Below are 21,156 nucleotides of genomic sequence, written 5' to 3'. Positions count from 1 at the left end.
TAACCACAGGAGACAAGAGAAGGAGGCAGAACAAAGTGGAACCTGCCCAGGATATAAAGTAGGTGTGTGAAACAATGGGACAGTGAACCGTAGACATAGTGGAACCTGGTTATGGGAAGCCTAGATGCCAGCTTGTGGGATCTTGATGGAGCTAAGAAATGATTAGACATGGGATTCAAGATGATTGATCTGGAAACGTCATATGAATAAACAGATGGGAGCAGGGAAAGATATACAAACAGAAAGCCCCACTAGGAGGCTACTGCTGTCATCCAGGCGGGAGTTAATATGGGTTAAAGAAAAGTGGTGGCGGTCTAAATTGGGGTGTTTGCATGCAATTATGATTGGCCAGCAGTGCAGTTAGGGTGCTTCCAGGGGAGAAGGGACCAAGCCAGGTTCGTTTGTTTGTTTTGTCACTATCACAATCCGTGAGGTTCAAATGCAGCTGATGTCAGGAGTTCCCGGTCTCTCCCCGTTTTGTCATCTATACTCCTTGGGCCAGCTCACCTCTGGAATCTGCAGTTACTAATGCCAGAGCGGTCCCTGCCTGGAGCCGCCTCACCGGAGCACCTGAGGTTATGGCTGTGCTGTGACCTTGGTGCATTTCTGCTTCAGACTTTCTGCTTGTAGGTTGGTCTTCCAAAGTGAGACTCACACGTGACTGTTGTATGTTCAGTGCTGCAGCTTGCTCATCCTTATGTGTGTAAGAGCCCGTGAGGCCGTTGTGGTGTCTGCAGCCTGGTCCTGAGCTAAGGAGATGGAGCTGAGCCGAAGGTGGTCAATGGTATGAGTAAAGCTGTGTGTGTGTGTGGGTGTGTGTGTGTGTGTGTAATTTGAGAGACACACACACACACACACACAAAGTTTTTTCATTTGATGTCTGTGACAAGAGAACAGTAGCCTCCAAGAGGCTCCATTCCAGTATTCTTGGAGAATCTCATGGACAGAGGAGCCTGGCAGATGATGGTCCCTGGGGTTGCAAGAGTCAGATGTGACTGAAGCGACTGAGCACATGTGCACATGTGAGAGTGAAGGTGATGTTGAAGACTTGGTGGGGTCCCCGATGGTTTGGGTTGACTTATGAGTCCTCCTTGTTGTTGGGGAGAAGGGATGTGGAGAACAGTGGGCAGAAAGAAGACAAGGCTGAGCTTGTGATGGAATGAATTTCAGAGAGCAAAAGGGTAATCTTCAAAAGAAATAATTTATTTGTTTGCGGCTACTATAACTAGATAACATTGCAGCTCCTGCCCTCACAGTGACCATCTGTTTAAGGGAACAGACTTCCGTACTTCCTTTAAGTTGTCTCTGCTACATACACACACACGTGTGCGCACAAACACACTTTTAAGTGTAAATGCAGGACTTTAATTTAGGGCAGTGCCATTGAAGTATTTTTTGGGCTCCCCTGGCAGCTCAGTTGGTAAAGAGTCTGCCTGCAATGCAGGAGACCCAGGTTCGATCCCTGGATCAGGAAGATCCCCTGGAGAAGGAAATGGCAGCCCACTCCAGTATTCTTGCCTGGAGAATCCCATGGACAGAGGAGCCTGATGGGCTACAGACCATGGGGTCACAAAAGAGTCGCACACAACTAAGTGACTAACACTATTGGAGTATTTGGGCTTTTTATAGCCTATTTCCAATTTTTAATTTTCTGATTGATGTTTACAGATCTAGCATCAAGGTAAATCTTTAATTGATAACCTTGAGAATTTGGCCCTCTAATGGCTTAGAGGTCAGTTTAGTTTTCCTCCTGGACATCTTCCCTGCCCTTCTTTCTTCAGCTTTTCTGGAAAATATGTGCTCAGTCACTTCAGTCATGTCCAACTCTTTGCGACCCCATGGACTGTAGCCCGCCAGGCTCCTCTGTCCATGGTATTTTCCAGACAAGAATACTGCAGTGGGTAGCCATTCCCTCCTCCAGGGGATCTTCCCAACCCAGGAATAGAACCCGCATGTCCTATATGATTTGCATTGCTGGCAGATTCTTGACTGCTGAGCAACCGGGGAAGCCCGGACAAAGTATAATTATAGCTAAAAGCATCACATAAGAAACATGTTTGCTGATATATTTAAAGGAAGCATTACTAGTGACAACTGGCTGCCACTTTAAGAGCCTGAATTCACAGCAAAGAGCTGAATTAATTCAGTAAGAACTTTTGTCAGATAAGAAATAATATATTTTAATTCTGACAGTTTTTGATGATGTATTATTGGTAGAATTGAAAAGGCAGGAAAGTTACTTTTCTCATCTAAATAAGTTTAAAATGAAAAAAATTTCTCCACTGATTTGACTGAATTTATATTTTCAAATTTTTTGCTAAAATAGTTCAAACATGTTAATTTTGTCAAAATGATTATTTCATTTTTGAAAACTATTCACTAAAATATCTAAAATAGTGTATTTTGATTATGGATTGATATTAATATCTTAATTTTAACAAAAAATAACTACCTAGATATTATAAGTGAAGTGTGGTTCTGAATTGCTTGTAGTATATTATCCAACAAGAAGAAATGTTTTTAAAAAACCTAATGTAATATGTGGATATGATCAGTTCCCCCTGTCTCCTGAGGACCTTCTTGTCCTGAATCTAGAACCTAGATTTCTAAATTTTTTGTTTTGGAAAACGTTATTTGACTTTATACAGGGATGTTTGGTGAAGAGCTTGCTTGCCAACACAGGAGATATAACAAATGCAGGTTCGATCCCTGGGTCAGGAAGATCCCCTGGAGAAGGAAATGTCTACCCACTCCAGTATTCTTGCCTGGAGAATCCCATGGACAGAGGAGCCTGGTGGGCTACAGTCCATGGGGTCACAAAATGTTGGACACGACTGAAGCGACTTAGCAAGTATGTAGGATGCAAGAACATTTATTCAAGACCGTGCTTCATTCAAGGGTATTTGTGCTGATGCTCTTCAACAGCAGTTTGGTTTTTACCTTTTCCTAGCGAAACCTTTGCCTTTCATTCCCTTCAGATTGAAATCCTGAATACTAGCCTTTTATTCATGTGAGAGAGGGAGTGAGAAGTGGCAGTTTCCAGCCCACTGGCATTTTCTGCCGGGCCATTCCTGAGAAACAGCAGTGGCTTGCTATGCATAGACCTCCAGGCCTGGCCCAGGCATTAGTGACTGTAATCCGGTCTCAGGAAGATTCTTTGTTGATTAATAACAAACAGGCAGTATTTCTGCATATGACCAGGTCATGACTTCATTTCCACAGGTGCTCTGAAAAGGGAAGTGGGGGCACTGCCGTCCTGCCTGTGGCTGCATGCCCCCATTCCGTCCTGGCAGCTCTGATGGCCCAGGTGACCTGACCTGGGTCTCGTATCCCCATCAGTACAGTGCCTTCGTGTTTAAAAACCAGTGGTTAAGAAGTCAGGTTCCTGGTGTGGTTTAAGGCTGGGAAGTAATCCTATCAGATGGATTTGTCTGTCTGTATTTCCCAAAGAAGTGACTACCCTGCATCCCCAGGGCAAGGGTGGAGCACAGTGGCCGGACCCTGATTAACCTCCCCACCCCACCCCGGACCCCTGCTGTCTAATTCTAGTTAAGCCACCTAAGCAGCTGCAGGAAGCTTAGCCGGCTACTCCCTGGACAAGTGTGTCTGGGGTCAGGGGCGGAGGTGGGAAGAGTTTCGGTCTCTAGGAAGGTGACAGTCTCTCTGATGCACCCTCAGGAAGCAGAAGTCTCTGTGGGACTAATAGAAAAGAGGGTTAGGTATCGATGTCTTTCATGAAACAGGTTGGTTGTTTAAAGCTTTGGATAACTCAAGATAGAACTTTTGTACTTTAGGAAATTAATCAGATGAAAATGAATGTAGAGGGAGATGGAGAGGTTGCAGTGAAAGTGTGTGCTCAGATCTCCTGAAAAAATCTCTAAATATTATCCTCGAAGCGGGACTCCCTTTTGCTGCAGTGCTTTTGGCCATATTAATAGGCAGTTTAGATACACAGACGACTGCCCCTGCACAGCAATTGTTAGAACTCTGTTCCCTTGCCTCTTGGTTTCAGAACAGATTTTGTTATGTGTGTTTATCTTCCGTGAGTAAACAGCTCTTCATTTCTTTAGCATTTTAGGTTCCAAATTTTCTGTAGGTATCCGGCCCTTGGCTTGTTTCTGCCACTTCTAGCTCTGACAGTCTGTTGTTGAAATTCAGTTTCTACAGACAGCAAACATTTGTTTGTTGGAAAATGTGGGGGTCCCCCCCCCAAACGCTTGAAAATGTGTTGTGCTTAAAACTCTGATCCCTTTTCTACCTCCCTGGTTTCCTGCAGACCGCACTCTGAGCCGGTGGACGGATGTGTGTGCGTGAACGCGAATGCGTTGTTCTGGGCCCTGCTGTTTGCAGTGGGTGTTGAAAGCAGGTTCGTTGTTTTCAGTAATAAAAGAAAAAAACCTTTTACAGTATTCCTGTTATGCTGTCCAATCTCCGCAGGTGCTGAAGAGAAAATTTTGGAAGAGTTTAAAGAAACACACAATGCCGACTCTCCAGATTTTCAGCTCCAGGCGATGATCCAGGCTGCTGGCAAGCTAGTGCTGATTGACAAGCTGCTGCCGAAGCTGAAGGCCGGTGGCCATAGGGTGCTCATTTTCTCCCAGATGGTGCGCTGCCTGGACATCCTGGAAGACTACCTCATTCAGAGACGGTGAGGGCCAGGCCCTGGGGGTCGGGGGTGGGGGGTGTGGGACTGGGCTCCACGCGCTTCATCTCCAAGTGGCCTGTATGATAAAGGGGATGGGTGGGGGCTTGTGTCTTAGCTCTTCTTGAAAGCTGTGGATGGGCACGGCAGTTGTCCCGTATGACGCAAGCTTTTGCAGGCAGTTCTATTTTTCCAGTTCTTTCTCTGGGCTAGAGGAGGACAGCTCTTTCTTGATGTTGAAGTAGCATCTGACACTTTTGTGACCCCCATGGACTATAGCCCACCAGACTCCTTTGTCCCTGGGATTTCTCCAGCAAGAATACTGGAGTGGGTTGCCATTTCCTTCCCCAGAGGATCTTCCCCGACCCAGGGATGGAACCTAAGTCTCTTGTGTCTCCTGCATTGCAGGCAGATTCTTTACCACTGTGCCATCAGGGAAGCCCGATCCTGTAAATTTATATCCCATGTTGTAGTACGTTTTTAAAAGCACCAGGAAAGGAACACATGTCCTGTGGCCATCTGCCAGGCCTCCTTGTTGACACTGACATCTTCCAGGTACCCGTATGAGAGAATCGACGGCCGGGTCAGAGGCAACCTCCGTCAGGCAGCTATCGACAGGTTCTCCAAGCCTGACTCCGATAGGTTTGTGTTCCTCCTGTGTACGAGGGCAGGAGGCCTAGGCATTAATCTCACTGCTGCTGATACCTGCATCATCTTCGATTCTGACTGGAATCCCCAAAATGATCTCCAGGTAAACATGCAAGAAAACCTTCCTGGTACCCCCCTCCCCCACTTTAGAAAGTCGTTCCGCTACATCAGACCAATAAATTGAAATCCTGCCGTCGCTCAGGCAGTGTCCCATGATTGGGGCAAATGAACCAACCGGTAATCAATTGATGGATAATGTGAAAGTCATTTCTTGGCGTGTTAACCCTCCAGTGTTGAATGGTACCCCTGTTTATCAGAACAGATGCTCTTGTAACTGGCAGTGGTGTGTTCTCTTTCTCTGGTGGCCATGCATTTCCTTTTTCTTTCAGGCTCAGGCTAGATGTCACAGAATAGGACAAAGCAAATCTGTGAAGATATACAGGCTGATTACCAGGAATTCTTATGAAAGGGAAATGTTTGACAAGGCCAGCCTGAAGCTGGGTCTGGACAAGGCAGTCCTGCAGTCCATGAGCGGACGGGAGAATGCTCCCAACGGGGTAAGCTGTGCTGTCCTCGCCCTGCTTGCTTCACTCCTGCTCCTTGCTTCGTTTAGCTCCCAGTGAGAAACCATCCGCATCTGGTTATCCTTTGGCCTCAATATTTTAAGCATATTTGGTCACATTTACTTCGTCATAATTGAGGTTTACTGTCTTGGAGAAAAAAGTAAGCGTTTGTTCAGTCTCCAGACATTTCAGTTCTTTGTTACTGTTCAGTAGCTCAGTTGTGTCTGACTCTTTGCAACCCCGTGAACTGCAGCACGCCAGGCTTCCCTGTCCTTCACCATCTCCTGGAGTTTGCAAGTCAGTGATGCCATCCAACCATCTCATCCTCTGTCATCCCCTTCTCCTCCTGCCTTCAGTCTTCCCCAGCATCAGGGTCTTTTCCAGTGAGTCAGCTTTTCACATCAGGTGGCCAAAGTATTGGAACTTCAACTTCAGCGTCAGTCTTTCCAATGAATATTCAGGGTTGGTTTCCTTTATCTAAATCACTTCAAATACTTCTCTAACACAGGTACAACAGCTTTCTAAGAAAGAAATAGAGGATCTTCTCCGGAAGGGGGCCTACGGTGCGCTCATGGATGAGGAGGACGAGGGCTCCAAGTTCTGCGAAGAAGACATCGATCAGATCCTGCTCCGGCGGACCCACACCATCACCATCGAGTCCGAGGGCAAAGGCTCCACGTTTGCTAAGGTGCGCACCCACCCAGGAGGCAGGTCTTCTGGGGAAGCGGAACAGAGGCTGTGTAATGCGCTCGTGAGAAGCACACATAACAGCTGCTTTATGTCGCATGTTAAGAAATTAGTGATTTAATCCCCCTGGGGCCCCTGACACACAAAACGTGCTTTATGTTCAGCGTGTCTGGCATCGGAGTCACCCTCACATTTCCCGTCCCTGCTTCTGGGCTCCCCAGCCTCGTCCTCTCTCTGTGTCCTGGCCCCCCTCCCTTCCACTTCTTGAGCCTCTGCTTTGTCATCACCTTCCTCCTTTCCTGGGATCTTGATTCCTGATCAAGCCTTGAGAACAATCATCTCACTTCTATCTTGAAAAAGTCCCCCATCTGCTTTCGTCTCTGGCTGCAACCCCATAACTTCTTTTGTAGCTAAAAACCACACCAGCAACCCACACAGCGTTATTGACCCTGCTGCTGTACTGCCTTACTCTACTCATTTCCTAACTTCCAGCTTCTACCCCTCCCCCACTCCCCGGCTCCCTCCTTGCCCCTTCTGAGGCTTCACCCACCCACCTCCAAGCCTAGTGCCACACTTTCCACTTTCATTTTGAGCAACTTTATGGAAATGTAGTTTACTTACCATAAAAACCACCTATTTTAAGTGTACCATCCAGCACCTTTACCATATATAGAAGTGTACAAGTATCCCACCATCTAAGTCTAGAACATTTCCATCACCCTTTAACAGTTCTCCCCACCCCCTCCCCATCTAAGTCCCAGCAACCACTCCTCTGCTTTCTGTCTCGCTAGGTTTGCCTACTCTGGACAGTTCATATAAATGGAATCATACAACATGTGGCCTTTTGTGTCTGGCCTCACTCCCTTAGCCTGTTTTGGGGGCTCATCCATGTTGTAGCACGTTATCACTAATTTCTTTCCTTTTATTGCTGAACCACATCCCACTCTATGGCTCCACCTTATTTACCACTTGAATATAGACCTGGATTGTTGTTGACCCATCCACTAGCTGGTGCTGAAATTTGGATTGTTTCCAATTTTGGGTTATGACGAATGGTGTTCCGAACATTTATGTACAAGTTTTTGTGTGGACGTCTGTTTTCATCTCGCGTGCTTATATACCAGGAATGGAATTGCTGGGTCTTGTGTAACTCTGTGTTTAACCCTTTGAGGAACTGCCAGACTCTTCTCTAAAGTGACTGTACCATTTCCCCTTCCCACCAGCAGTGGTTAGGGTTTTAATTTGTCCACATCTTCACCAACACTTTTGGTTGTCTGTCTTTTTTAATGACCACCCTATTACCGAGTATGACATGATAGCCCACTCTGGTTTGATTTGCCTTTCTCTGATACTATTTAACATCTATTCATGTGCTTGTTGGCCGAGTATTGATACATATAATCTTTGGGGAGATGTCTCTTCAGATATTCTGAACAGCTTTGAACCTTTTTTAGTTATGTTTTTTTTTTTTTTTTAATTGAGTTTTAAGTATTCCAAATATAAGTTTCTCATTAGGTAATTTGCAAATATTTCTCATAGTCCTTTCTTCAGTTCAGTTCGGTTCAGTCACTCAGTTGTGTCCAACTCTTTGTGACCCCATGAATCACAGCATGCCAGGCCTCCCTGTCCATCACCAACTCCCGGAGTTCACTCAGACTCACATCCATCGAGTCAGTGATGCCATCCAGCCATCTCATCCTCTGTCGTCCCCTTCTCCACCTGCCCCCAATCCCTCCCAGCATCAGAGTCTTTTCCAATGAGTCAACTCTTTGCATGAGGTGGCCAAAGTACTGGAGTTTCAGCTTTAGCATCATTCCTTCCAAAGAAATCCCAGGGCTGATCTCCTTCAGAATGGACTGGTTGGATCTCCTTGCAGTCCAAGGGACTGTCAAGAGTCTTCTCCAACACCACAGTTCAAAAGCATGAGTTCTTCGGTGCTCAGCTTTCTTCACAGTCCAGCTCTCACATCCATACATGACCACAGGAAAAACCATAGCCTTGACTAGACGGACCTTTGTTGGCAAAGTAATGCTTAATTTTAAGAAGCCCAGGTTACCCATGTTTTTCTTTTATCATGTGTGCTTCTGATACATCGTTTAACCTATGATTGCAAAGGTTTGCTCCTGTTCGTTCTTCTAAGAGTTTTACAGTTTTCACTCTTAACTTCTATGTCTCCGATCCCTTTTTGAGTGAATTTTTGTGTGTGATGAGATGGAGGTCCAGCTCCCTTCTTTTGCATATGGATATCCAGTTATCCCAGCTACTGCACTTGTCCCACCTGCTCCACTTGTTGAAACTACTCCACTTGTCTCAGCTGCTCCACTTCGCACAGCTACTCCAGTCTTGAAAGGTTCTCCTTGTCTGGGCTCAGTGACCCAACACCTTCTCCCTCACATCTTTCAGCTTCTTTTCAGGTTCTTTCCTCCGTCCCCACAGATACTTAAGATTCATTCGGTACCAAAACAGGGTCATTATCTCTGCCCCTCCACCTCTGTGCATGCGTGTGTGCACGTGCACACACCCCTGTTTTCTTCACCTGAGTCACACCTCTCAGATGCCAGAATTGAAGCTGGGGTTTTCATGGCTTCCTCCTCCTTCAGCCTTTACATGCCCTCACAGTCTAACCCCTTTAATTTTACCTTTTAAAGACCACCTTCTAGCCTGTCTCCTTTTCTTCATTTCTGCAGATCTTCCCCATTCCCTCCCTAAACCCTGGCTGCAGCTTGTTCTGTTCTGTTCTGCACTCCCCCGACCCCAGCCCCTGCTCCAGGACACTGGTGTGGTCCCTCTGACAGGTGACTTTGCGTATGGTCTCATTCCTCTTGAGATTATTTCCATTTTCAAAGAGTTTCCTGCTGCCTGAGGATGGAATTTGGACTCTGCTAACAGGACACACAAGGCCCTGCCGGCCCCGCCTTCTGCCTGCCTCACCAGCTTGACCTTGGGCAACACCCCCCTGGCCACCCGAAGCCCCGGCTACGGCTACGTGACACAATCACCTTTCTTCGCCCTTGTGCCTTTGCACATGCTCCATCCTGGACATTTCCACTTGCTTTCTTGTTCTGTGGCCTTTTTTTTTTAATTAATTAATTAATTTTTGGCTCTGCTGGGTCTTCATTGCTGTACTTGAGCTTTCTCTAGTTGCAGCGAGCAGGGGCTGCTCTCTAGTTGCGGTGCTCAGGCTTCTCATTGTGGTGGCTTCTCTTGTTTGTGGAGCACGGGCTCTAGGCACACAGGCTTCAGCAGTTGTGACTCAGAGTCTCAGCAGTTGCAGCTCCCAGGCTCTAGAGCACAGGCTTGGTAGTTGTGGTGCAGAGGGCTCATTGCCCCCTTGGCATGTGGAATCTCTGTGGACCAGGGATCAAACCAATATCCCCTGCATTGCAAGGTGGATTCTTAACCACTGGACCACCAGGGGAGCCCTGTTCTGTGGTTGGTTTGGGCACTGTGTTCTGGAGGACATATTCTCTCTTCCCAGCAGGAACCCCCACCCCACCTAAGCCTGGCTGGGGCTCCCCTCCGTACGTTGGCTGCACCTGTACACACCTCTGTCACCTGTCATTTATTAGGCTGTGCTGCCATTTTTTATTTCCTGATCTGTCTCAACCCCTGGACAGTGAGCTGCCTAAGGGACAGTCCTTCGTCCCAGTCCCACTGACCATAACACCTGCCATGCACACAGTGGAAGGATGACTGTGTGTTTGGGTGAATGAAAGTGAAAGCTGCTTTGCATTTCACTGAGAAAACCATCGCAAAGTAATGAACATTTTTTTCCTTTAGGCCAGCTTTGTTGCATCTGGAAATAGGACAGATATTTCCTTGGATGATCCAAATTTCTGGCAAAAGTGGGCGAAGAAGGCAGAATTGGATATCGATGCCTTAAACGGAAGGGTGAGTGAGCGGTCTCATTGACTCCCTGTCTGACCTCTCCCAGGGCTTCCTTTTCAGAAGTTTCACATTATCTGCTGTCTTTCAGAACAACCTGGTTATTGACACTCCAAGAGTGAGGAAGCAAACCAGGCTGTACAGCGCGGTGAAGGAGGACGAGCTGATGGAATTTTCAGACCTGGAGAGCGACTCAGAGGAGAAGCCCTGCACAAAGCCGCGGCGGCCACCAGACAGGTCCCAGGGCTATGCCAGGAGCGAGTGCTTCCGAGTTGAGAAGAACCTGCTCGTCTATGGGTGAGTCAAGCTCACGTGAGAAATGGAATTTCATTCAAAAAATGGTTAGAATTCCAAGTGGTATAGGAAAAACTCTAATTTATGTTTGGGTTTCTGTGACTGCCCAGGACACAAATGCTTTTGGCACAACCCAGGTGGTTAAAGAACTCAAAGCTGTGCAGATCCTCAGAGGTTTGAAGGGGGTGTGTCCTTTGAGGGGTCACGTCAGGCTCAGATTCGCTTGCTGATCACTGGGACTCAGAAGGAAGTCTCAGAAGTCTTTCTAGGGCTCCTTCACGTAAAATTACCGCTCTGTCATCACTTTCGGTACTCTTTCATCATTTTCCTGTTATAAAAATTTGTTAAAGGCAGTGGTCTCATTTGTAAAGCTCTTCCTGCCTGTCTGAAATGTGGAGGCCATTTCAGCCATCTAAATGGGTCGTATTTCTCCTGCTCAATCTCAGGATCCACATTGAATCCATCTCTGAAACTCCATGGCACAGGGCTTCCAAAGGCAGTGTGCTCGGCATAAATCAGAATTCCTAAACAAGCATGCTCTCGTACCTGGTGGGACTGTAAGCAAATACCGCTCAAATGAAAAACCTGCCACGAAAACAGTGTTTCTATAGATCGGATGACTTCTGCTCTGTGATTTTTTTCTTCTAATAGATCATCATTAGTTTCAGAAGAAACACAGACATGCTGCTAACGTGGCCGACAGGGATCTTACCTGGCCCTTGTCGGTCCTGTGGGTCTTCCCATGGGCACTCAGGGCTGCTCTTTCCACCCTGTTTCCACAAGCAGCCCTGCCCCGACTCCGCCAGCCCAGACTTGATCTGCCTACCACCTCCCGCACTTGACCTCCTAGTGGGCATCACCTCAGCTTCCTGTCCCACCTCCCACCCCTAAGGGTCTCCTGCACGTGCTGTCACACTCAGCTCGTCAGGTGATTGCTCTTAATGGTCCCTTCCTGCTGGAGCCCCAGTGAAGGACTCCTTGAGGCCTAGGGCTCCTTCTTTGTCCTCAGGGCAGAGTGTGATGCCAGCAGGCACAGTGCACGCTGGGTCAGTGGTTGCTTACAGTAAAGGCAGATGCACTGTAGCCCGTCCCATGTCCTGGTAGCTGGGTCCCCTCTCCTCGTCATCTCCACGTGCCGGCGGTTCACTCCTGGCCGTCTTTACTAGGTGGAGACCCTCCACCTGACCCTTTTGCTACTTCACCTGTTTCCATGATCTAAGCCGTCAAAGTTGAGAATTTTGCTGCTGACTTTAGCGACAGAGCATATTAATTTCTGCCGAAGCTGGAAGATATGCTTATCTGTCTTTCTGTAGAGCCCTTCCCTCCTCGACTGTGAGCAGGATGGTCATGGCACCCCCACCCCCACCCCCACCCCAGGAAGACAGGTCCTCTCTCCTTTAAGAGGCAGCTCGGGTGCTGTTTCCTACTTCTAAGTGGGGGAATCAAAGAAGGCATTTCACAGAGGTGGCATGAACAAACATCTTGAATTAGCTGGAGTAGGAGTAAGGGTGGGGTGTTGGACAGGGAGAAGAGAGTTTCTGGCAAGAAGAGCTGTGTGTCCGAAGGCCCAAAGGCTAGGGGCCAACCTTGTGGTTTATGGAACTGGGAGAACAAATCTGGAAGCTGGAGGACCAGGTGGGGCAGAGGCAAAGCCACCGGTGAGGCTGGGCCCCTCGCCTGGGCTGATTTCTGCCCTGAGCACCTGCAGTTTGGGGAAGGTGTGCTCACATGGCACCTGCCTGTGGGCTGCATATGCGGGCCTGTCCACGGCCCTTTCTCTCCCTGTTTCACAGGAGGACACGTAAGTGCTTATATTTGGGACTTGGTTTCAGAGGGAGATCTTTTGTGGCTTTCCATTAATTATTGAGGTGTGCTTATAATTTCCTTTTAACACATTACAGAGCATCTTACCAAAATGAAAATCACATATAACTTTTTTCTTCAAGTTGATGGATGATGCTTCTAATGAATGATGCTTCTAATAACTTCCTGTGTGGTTGGTCGTTAATCTTCCTCACTCCGGGCCGAGGGTCCGATGTGAGCCAGCAGACCACCTCACGTCTGGGTATCGGGAGACGACGCTCAGCTGCTTCTGTGGCCACACCCTCAGCCACCAGCTTCCTGATGTGGGGGTGGTCACACCTGCCACTTGTCACCTTCCATCTCAGATGACGGGTCAGCATCAGAACATGGAAACCACGCCCTCGAGGAGGGGAAGCAGAGGGCTTTCAGATCCCTGCTGGAAACGCGGTGTCAGCTCCCACCCTGCGGCTGTGTGTGTGTGTGTGTGTGTGTTTAGCTACTGCACCTGGATTGCTTTTCCACTGCCTGATGTTGCTGTCGCTAGTTTTGACCCAGGCCCTCCTAAGGCTGCCACCTGCCTCTGAAACCAGAGCCCCAGGTCTCAGGTCGGAGGCACCGTCCACATGTGGACATTTGCTTTGCAGCTGGGGGCGGTGGACGGACATCCTCTCCCATGGTCGCTACAAGCGCCCACTCAGCGAGCAGGACGTGGAGACCATCTGCAGGACCATCCTTGTGTACTGCCTCAACCACTACCGGGGGGACGAGAACATCAAGAGCTTCATCTGGGATCTCATCACACCAACGGCTGATGGCCAGACGCGGGCCCTGGTCAACCATTCCGGTGGGTCTGCACCTCCCTCTCGGGGTCCTGGGAGCCTCCGGGGAGCTCGGAGGCACCCCAGACCCTGCGTGTCCCTGACTCCTGACCCTGACACGGTCACTGGGGTCGTGGACAGTGTCTATTGTTATTATCATCATGACTGCTCTGGTTCTAGGTTTGTCAGCCCCGGTGCCCAGGGGGAGGAAGGGCAAGAAGGTGAAAGCCCAGAGCTCACACCCAGTGGTGCAGGATGCCGACTGGCTGGCTGGCTGCAACCCGGACGCCTTGTTCCAGGAGGACAGTTACAAGAAGCACCTGAAGCACCATTGCAACAAGTACGTCAGGGAGGGCGGGTGCGGGGAGCGGGCAGCCCTTCTGGTTCTTAACTGTACGTGTACTCAAGTATGCGTATACACCAGATATCCATCAGTAAGACTAGTGCACTCTTGTGGCGCAGCTTTACTGTTTTTTTTTCTTGAAACATGATGTCAGGTCAGGTGGAAGCCTGACTTTAGAGGGCTGATTTTTGGCGGGGAGGGGGGCAGTAGTAAAGATGCATAAACACAGTTTTACTACTTTAACTATTTGTAAGTATACAGTTCATTGGCAATAATTATATTCAGATTGCTGTGTGCCCATCACCACTGTCTAGAACCCAAACCTTTTCATGGACCTTAGTATAACTTCTGTTCCTATTAAATGATTTCTCACCCTTCCTGCCCTCGGCACTTGACAACACCGTCCCACCATCTGTCTCTAAGAATTGGCTTATTCTAGGTATCTTGTTATAGTATTTGCCTTGTTGTAGCTGGTTTATTTTACTGAACATAATGTTTTCAAGGTTCATCCATGTTGTAGCTTCTACAGAAGCTCGTTCCCTTTTATGGCTGTGTAATACTCCATTGTGTGTATAGACCACATTTTATTCATCCATGCATCGATGGGCACTTGGGTTAATGGATGTCTTTGGCTGTTGTGAATGATGGTGCTGTGGACATGTGGATAACTGAGTTTTAGCCAACGTGTTTAGAGAATTGTGGTTAGCTTTATATAATCCTGCCTTCAACTGACTGCTTCCCATGAAGGGGCTGAGGAGTTTAGATGATATTTTTTGCTTTGTGATGCCATGAACAGAGGCGCCTGGTGGACTACAGTCCGTAGGTTCGTGAAGAGTCTGACGCGACTGAAGTGACTTAGCACATGTGCACCTGTGCACACACACTCGCACGACTCCTCGGTTGTTGGGTCCATTTTTTCTTACCTGCGAGGTTTAGAATCCTATTCCTCACCTTTATTTCTAGAACCTGATTATACGTAGCTGAAGGGAACTGGACCTGAATTAATTCCATTGCTCGGAGCTCTGTGAGCTGCTGAGCACCTCCACCTGTGGGTGCTTCCCCTCCTCTGAGCGTGTGTTTTCAGTATCTGGGGTTCAGCAGCACAGCCAGTGCACATCTGTACCCTTCCTGATTGGGGCCACCTGGGGCAAGCTTCTCATCCTCTCAGACTCGCTTTCCTTACTTGTCAAATAGAACTTCAATAAATGTCTGTCTATATCGCAGCAACAAAAGTCTGAGTACCTATTACTGGCAGCACGCCAAGCGCTTCCTATGGATTTTCTGTTTGAATTGTCTAAGACGAGTCATCTTGCTCTTTTATCCCCCCTTTACCAGACAAGGAAACCAAGTCTCGGATACTCAGGGTCCCTCAGCTAGTCGAGGGACACCGCCCTTGCTCTCGACCACCCCCCACCCTCCCACCCCCGCCCATGTCTGAAGCCTGTCTTCCCTCAGAGTTGTCTAAAGCCTCAGTGAAATAATTTCCCAGAGAACACCTGCTTCTCCTGGGTTGTCCTGACTCATGGTTTTCATCCCTTTTTAAATGTAATGGTACTTTCAGGGACCATCTTTGATCACGATTCTTAAATTTTGACTGACAAAAATTTTCCTTTCTGAGTCTTCAAAACCATTACCTCAAACCATCTTAGCACCTCAGAAACCACTGTTACTGTCATAGCATAGTGGTCCTCCTTCAAGTCCCGCCCCACTCATAGCTATTAGAAAACTTCTATTTCTTTGTAGTTTCTGTGAAGTTGGGGTCCATAACCTTAGGAGTTCTGGATTCAGACAAACCGTAACCGAAGGGGTTTAGTGTGGGGGCAGGCTTCTGTTCCCAGGCCTCACTGAGACAGCAGTTTTTAATTTCCCGCGTCAATCACAGACTTCCATAGGGCACCCTCCCTGGTTAGTACGTGAGCTATAACTCATGCTCTTAACATCTTACCTGGGTCTCGAGAGAACTGGCCATGTCTCCACCTCCTCTCTGGGATGAGCAGTCAGAGAGAAAAACGAGACCCAAATTGTGAGATTTTCTGGAAAATATCCGGCCAGTCCTCTTCAAAAGTTTCAGGAGACAAAGACAGGAACTGTCTTGGGTTGAAGGAGATGGAAGGGGTGGGACAGTTCAGTGCACCTGTGGTCCTGACCTGGATGCTCGTCCAGAAAACAGACCCTAGTGGGACCAGCCACCAGAATGAAGATTAACAGTGGGGACTCGAGAGGCATCCTGACTCACCACATGCAAACCCCTTAGAGTCCGAGGCCACCTTCCATCACCTCGTTATCCTGCCAGGACCCACCATATATTCCTCAGGGGCACTCAGCTTGCCTGTACACGAGTTTGAATTTTTTCCTCTAGAAGAAAGATGACATTCACAGTTACAATCATTCGTTAAAGCCTCCATCCACAAAACTAAAACTCCTCATGAGGTAGAAAACCTTGTCTTCTCCTGAAGGGAGAGAAACTGCTAGGGTTACTGATGCTGCACTGAGGTTTGGTGCATAAAAGAAGATCCAGGTAAAGGTGGAAGGTGCGTCCTGGCTGAGCATCCTCTGTGAGGAGACCTGGGCTGCAGACTCTGCTCATGCTGGGCACGGCTGCCCACAGTGTTGACTTCGCTTCTGCAGGTTCAGTGTGGCACAGTCAATTTTTAATCTTATCCAGAGAAAGAAATCTTAATAAAAACCAGTTTTCCAAAAAGATCTCTTACCTTGGAGCACATTCAGGTCTTTACAGCTTTGTGTTTTGCCTGTTGAGAACCCAGGCTGGCCAGGAGCAGCCCCCATGCTGGACAGGCAGGCAGGTGATACAGGGGGTGTCTATGTGTGATCTGGGGTGGGTGGTACATGGGTTGTCTCTGTGTGATTAGGGGCAGGTGGTACATGGGGTGTCAGTGTGTGATCCAGGGTGGGTGATACAGGGAGTATCTGTGTGTGATCCAGGGCAGGTGGTATATGGGGTGTCTGTGTGTGATCCAGGGCAGGTGGTACACCAGGTGTCTGTATGTGATCGGGGCGGGTGGTAGAGGGGGTGTCTGTGTGATCGGCGGTGGGTGATACAGGGGGTGTCTGTGTGTGACTGGGGGCGGGTGACAAAGGGGATGTCTGTGTGCGATCAGGGGCAGGTGGTACACAGGATGTCTGTGTGTGATCAGGAGTGGTCTGTCGTGGTGAAGCCACCCCTACTTGCCATTTTGATGTGTTCAAGGACAGGGTCCATATCCCTAGAGACAGTACAAAGAGGTGGAGTCAGATGGCCTAATTCTGAGTGATCCGTGCTTAAAGTGACTCTGGGACTTTGAAGTCTGTCGCTTGTCTTCTGTTAGCTTAGGAAATGGAAATCGTAACTTGTCCTACTTTGCCCTAGAGTTACTGTGAGGATCAAATGAACTAGTGGTAGTACACGCGACACACGGATTGAGAAGTGTTCTCCAAGTGTGTGGTGGGAATCGCACTTGATTTTGTCTACTCGTGGACAAGGCGGTGGTCTTCAGGTGTCTGTCCTGAATGCACACCAGGGCCGGTCCAGGAGACGCTAGGCTTGAGAGTTCTTGGGGTGTTTACCAGGTGGGCTTTATCCAAAGAATTAGTTTACACCATTGAAGAAATCCACATGAGATTGAAAATTTGGTTCCTAGAATTCCATGAGTTTTTAAAAACCAATTCCTTGAAAATGACTCAGAACTTCAGCAAACCAGACACACTTTAATCTCCTTTGTGATGTTGTATTATTATTTGTTAAGTGACAACTTGGGCTTCCAGGTTATGTAAGCTAGAAGGAATAAAACATGGGTACAGCCCCTTAAGGGGTGGCCCGGCAAGGATCCACCCCCACCACCATCTTCCTTCCTCGGAAGCAAAGTTGTATAATCTGGAAAACCTGACATTCTGTATTGAGGGTTTATTGTCAGGTAGTAAAACCAGATTTTATATCTCGTTTATTCCTACAACTTGTGATGTGCTTCCAAAAATGGTATTAAGGCAGCAGCTGAGGAAATTTTATGAGATAATGAAGCAGAACAGTTACTGAAAGCCATCTGCTCAGTTGTTTACAAACTTGCTTCAATACTTCAGAGGCAGTGGTGGGCTACGTGTCTAAACTTCACAAGCTGCGCTAGGTAGGACTAAATGAAGTGCGCCCGGGCCGGGCTGAGCGCCGGCCCTCCCGTGCAGGGGGCGCGGTTGCCAGGCAGGCCGGTTGGAAGCCAGCAGAAAGCACACGCAGAGGTGATTATGTGGCACCATCTGTCACGCTTCAAGCCTACCATACAGCATGGCTAATCAGCCTTGGCAGGATGATGGATGAACAGCAGCAGCTGCCAAAAGCCACTGTTGGCAAACAGTCCCGAAGTTAAGAACTTCCCCCCACCTCCCCCGTCTCCCTCTCCAGGGTCCTGCTGCGTGTCCGCATGCTCTACTACCTGAGACAAGAAGTGATAGGAGACCAGGCAGAGAAGATCCTGGAGGGCGCCGACTCCAGGTGGGTACGCGCCTGTGTTCCTCCTCGCAGTGACCATCCAGGCAGTCAGAGTCCACGTCACGGGTGGGGGGCGTGCTTCAAACCTCCTGCATCCTCAGCACATCTCTCTTTCTGCATCTCGAATGCAGTGTTTGTCCTACGAGCCTGGGGACATGAGGAGAATCGGGAGAAGCCTGTTTGTAGGTCTGTGTGGACGTACAAAAAGGTGTGAACTAAATGACTCGTGTTTGTGAGGTGACCTTTAAAACAGGGTCCTGTGGAATAAAGTTTACTTCTGGTCCCAGCAGAAGGCGGCCGACTTCTGCCCTTTCCTGCAACCTTGGCTCGCACCGCCCCAGCATCCCCACCCCACTCCACGATGCTCAGGTGCTTGTCGTGGGAAGGGGGCGAGTGTCATGCTCCTCACTTAGCATTCTTTTCCAACAGTGGGGTCTATTGTAAATATCACGTCAGGGGTTGTCTTTGCAGTGAAGCTGACGTGTGGATACCTGAACCTTTCCACGCGGAAGTCCCCACAGACTGGTGGGATAAGGAAGCAGACAAGTCCCTCCTCATTGGCGTGTTCAAGCACGGTAAGGGGCGTCTGCATCAGACCCCATCTTGACCATGTGTCTTTGTCTTTATTTAGAGCTCTCTGCACACTCTTTCCAAAGTCATAATATTAATGAGGCTAGTTCCAAAGGACTCTTGGCGTCTACGGTTTCCCCGCACAAAAAATCTAATATGAACTGTAAATATCAGATGCTGTTTTTGAATGTTTGTTGAGTATTTGAGAAGAAAACATTTCTTCCTTGGCTGTAAATAGAACCCAAACCATATTTGTTTTAATAATAGCCAAGTTGTCCTATAGCTCTTCGGAAACTTTACTTCCAGCACGGCTCCCCTTGCGCGCTCTGCCAGCCCATGTCAAAGTGGACGGTGGGCTTAACCTCTGCTATTAATCTGTACAAGTGCCTCCTGGGCTTTGTTCCAAGCAATATTTCACAAATGTCAGTGCCGAGAACCCGCGGCTCCCCTGAGTGGGACGCAGCCTTGTTAACTTTGAAAGGCCGGGGATGCAGAACTGGCATGATATATACAGTGAACGATTCCTGATTATAATCCCGAGTCTCTGGAGGTCGCTGAGGTATTCTCGGCAGCCCAGCCTGACTAAGGGGGAGAATGATGGCTTATAAAACCTTTCATGATTACAGTTTGGCTGGCGGCTCTACAGCAGTTAGGAGCCGGGGTGTTGTCGTACACACCCTAATTGAATTGTGCCGTTCTGCTTGTGTACTGCAGCCGTGTTTTGTGAGCTCAGCCTCAAAAACCATCTTCCCGCAGTGCACTGTTGGGATCTGCCATTTCCCATCTAGTCAACCTGGGCAGTCAAAAAGCAAATTGCAGTTTGAAAACCATAGAGGGAACAGTGTCATCTTACTGACACGCATCATCCTAAACCTGATCAGACAGGTTCGTTGGCCTGACGTAGACAGGGATGTATCAGCCGGCAGTGGACTTCCTGCAGGACCGAAGCCGCTCACAGGGAGGGTGGGATGGACCACTGCAGAGGTCATCGAAGAACATTATGCGGCCTTTTAAATGCCAAGCAAAATTAGATCTTGGGGACAACAGGGTCAGACCTCTTCCCGGGCATCTTGCAGTTACCCTGAGCCTATGTTTTCATTAGTATTTACTAAGGTCATTCTGATAATATCCGTGAAAATGTAATCTGCCTTCCCCCTCCCCCAAATCTGCCCCGGGAAGAGCATTCCAAGAATGGGCTACTATAGCCTGGTTAGTTTAAATAGGGCATAAACCATCATCTTATAAAGAGACGACCTTGGTGTGAGGCAGCCATGCTGTGGTTCTGTGAGTGACGGGCCTTCGTGGTCTCTGTGTGTGTCCTCTCTGGGCTGGGGGGACGGCGCAGGGTACGAGAAGTACAACTCCATGCGAGCTGACCCCGCGCTGTGCTTCCTGGAACGAGTTGGTATGCCCGATGCCAAGGCCATCGCTGCCGAGCAGAGAGGAACAGACATGCTAGCAGATGGCGGTGACGGGTAAGAAGGACACTTTAAAATTTTAATAAACTTTATGTCAGTGTCAGAGTGTCAGATCCACTGGCAGGGTTCAGTCCTTACACAACACCACGCGCTGTGCTGCATCTGATTTGGACTTGAGCGGTGTTTACCAGTATAGTCTGTTTATGTATCATGATGACTATTTAAACACAATATAGGATCTAGATAATCTGTAACTTGTCTTTTTCAAATGATCATGACCCCCCCCCCCCGCCCGAACACACCCCACTGCGTGCACACACATCCTCCGCCCCTCATGGCTGCACATTTTAAATACCGACAGAGTCGCTTTGGATGTCAGGCTCAGAATTCAAAGCAGCATGAGGCGAGCTGTTCCTTTTTATCAGGCTCCTTCGGTGTCTTGATAATCAGTGTGATTTAAACATTTTTTAAAAACATTTCATACAGGGGAGAATTTGATAGAGAAGATGAAGACCCAGAATATAAACCAACCAGAACGCCGTTCAAGGATGAAATAGATGTAAGAACTTGAGTACATTCAGTTTTATGGCCCCAGTAAAATATTATATGCCCATATAAGACTTATTAAACTTTATAGATAACGGCCTTTCCTTTAAAAGACAAAGCAAAATAGAACCCCAAATTAAAATAACTTGTCTTTCTTGCTTTGCTTTTGAGGAATTTGCAAATTCTCCTCCGGAAGATAAGGAAGAGCCCATGGAAATACGCGCCCCAGGTACAACTCTGAAAGCTGGGGGGAGCAGAGCTGAGGAGTGGGACTCAGGCCAGGCCCCATGGCCAGGCTGCAGTTCCTTCACCAGGGTGGTGTCTCCAAATGCCATTTCATCTACTGCTCTCTGATGTGAAGAACTCCTGCTGATTCTTGGTTAATCATTATGTTCAATCTCTTTGATAAAATAACTTTTTTTGGACAAAGACAATTTATATATTTATGATTTATACCAGTTA

At 48.2% G+C, this 21,156-nt stretch overlaps 1 protein-coding gene across 7 annotated transcripts in view; it reads left to right on the top strand.

The window, feature by feature from the left end:
• The window catches only part of CHD7 (chromodomain helicase DNA binding protein 7), a 190,754-nt gene that overhangs the window by 154,776 nt on the left and 14,822 nt on the right, over positions 1–21,156 (top strand). For all 7 annotated transcript variants that reach the window (XM_070382360.1, XM_070382359.1, XM_070382355.1 and 4 more), the window contains 13 exons: positions 4,438–4,648; positions 5,198–5,393; positions 5,680–5,847; positions 6,362–6,541; positions 10,321–10,431; positions 10,517–10,722; positions 13,167–13,366; positions 13,521–13,680; positions 18,074–18,163; positions 18,632–18,735; positions 20,076–20,205; positions 20,635–20,707; positions 20,866–20,923. In XM_070382360.1, the coding sequence (XP_070238461.1) occupies positions 4,438–4,648; positions 5,198–5,393; positions 5,680–5,847; positions 6,362–6,541; positions 10,321–10,431; positions 10,517–10,722; positions 13,167–13,366; positions 13,521–13,680; positions 18,074–18,163; positions 18,632–18,735; positions 20,076–20,205; positions 20,635–20,707; positions 20,866–20,923 (1,887 nt within the window). The remainder of the gene's footprint in view (positions 1–4,437; positions 4,649–5,197; positions 5,394–5,679; positions 5,848–6,361; positions 6,542–10,320; positions 10,432–10,516; positions 10,723–13,166; positions 13,367–13,520; positions 13,681–18,073; positions 18,164–18,631; positions 18,736–20,075; positions 20,206–20,634; positions 20,708–20,865; positions 20,924–21,156) is intronic.

Source organism: Bos mutus, chromosome 14, assembly GCF_027580195.1.
Source record: "Bos mutus isolate GX-2022 chromosome 14, NWIPB_WYAK_1.1, whole genome shotgun sequence".
Taxonomy (NCBI): domain Eukaryota; kingdom Metazoa; phylum Chordata; class Mammalia; order Artiodactyla; family Bovidae; genus Bos; species Bos mutus.
This window is presented reverse-complemented; position numbering and strand designations above follow the sequence as displayed.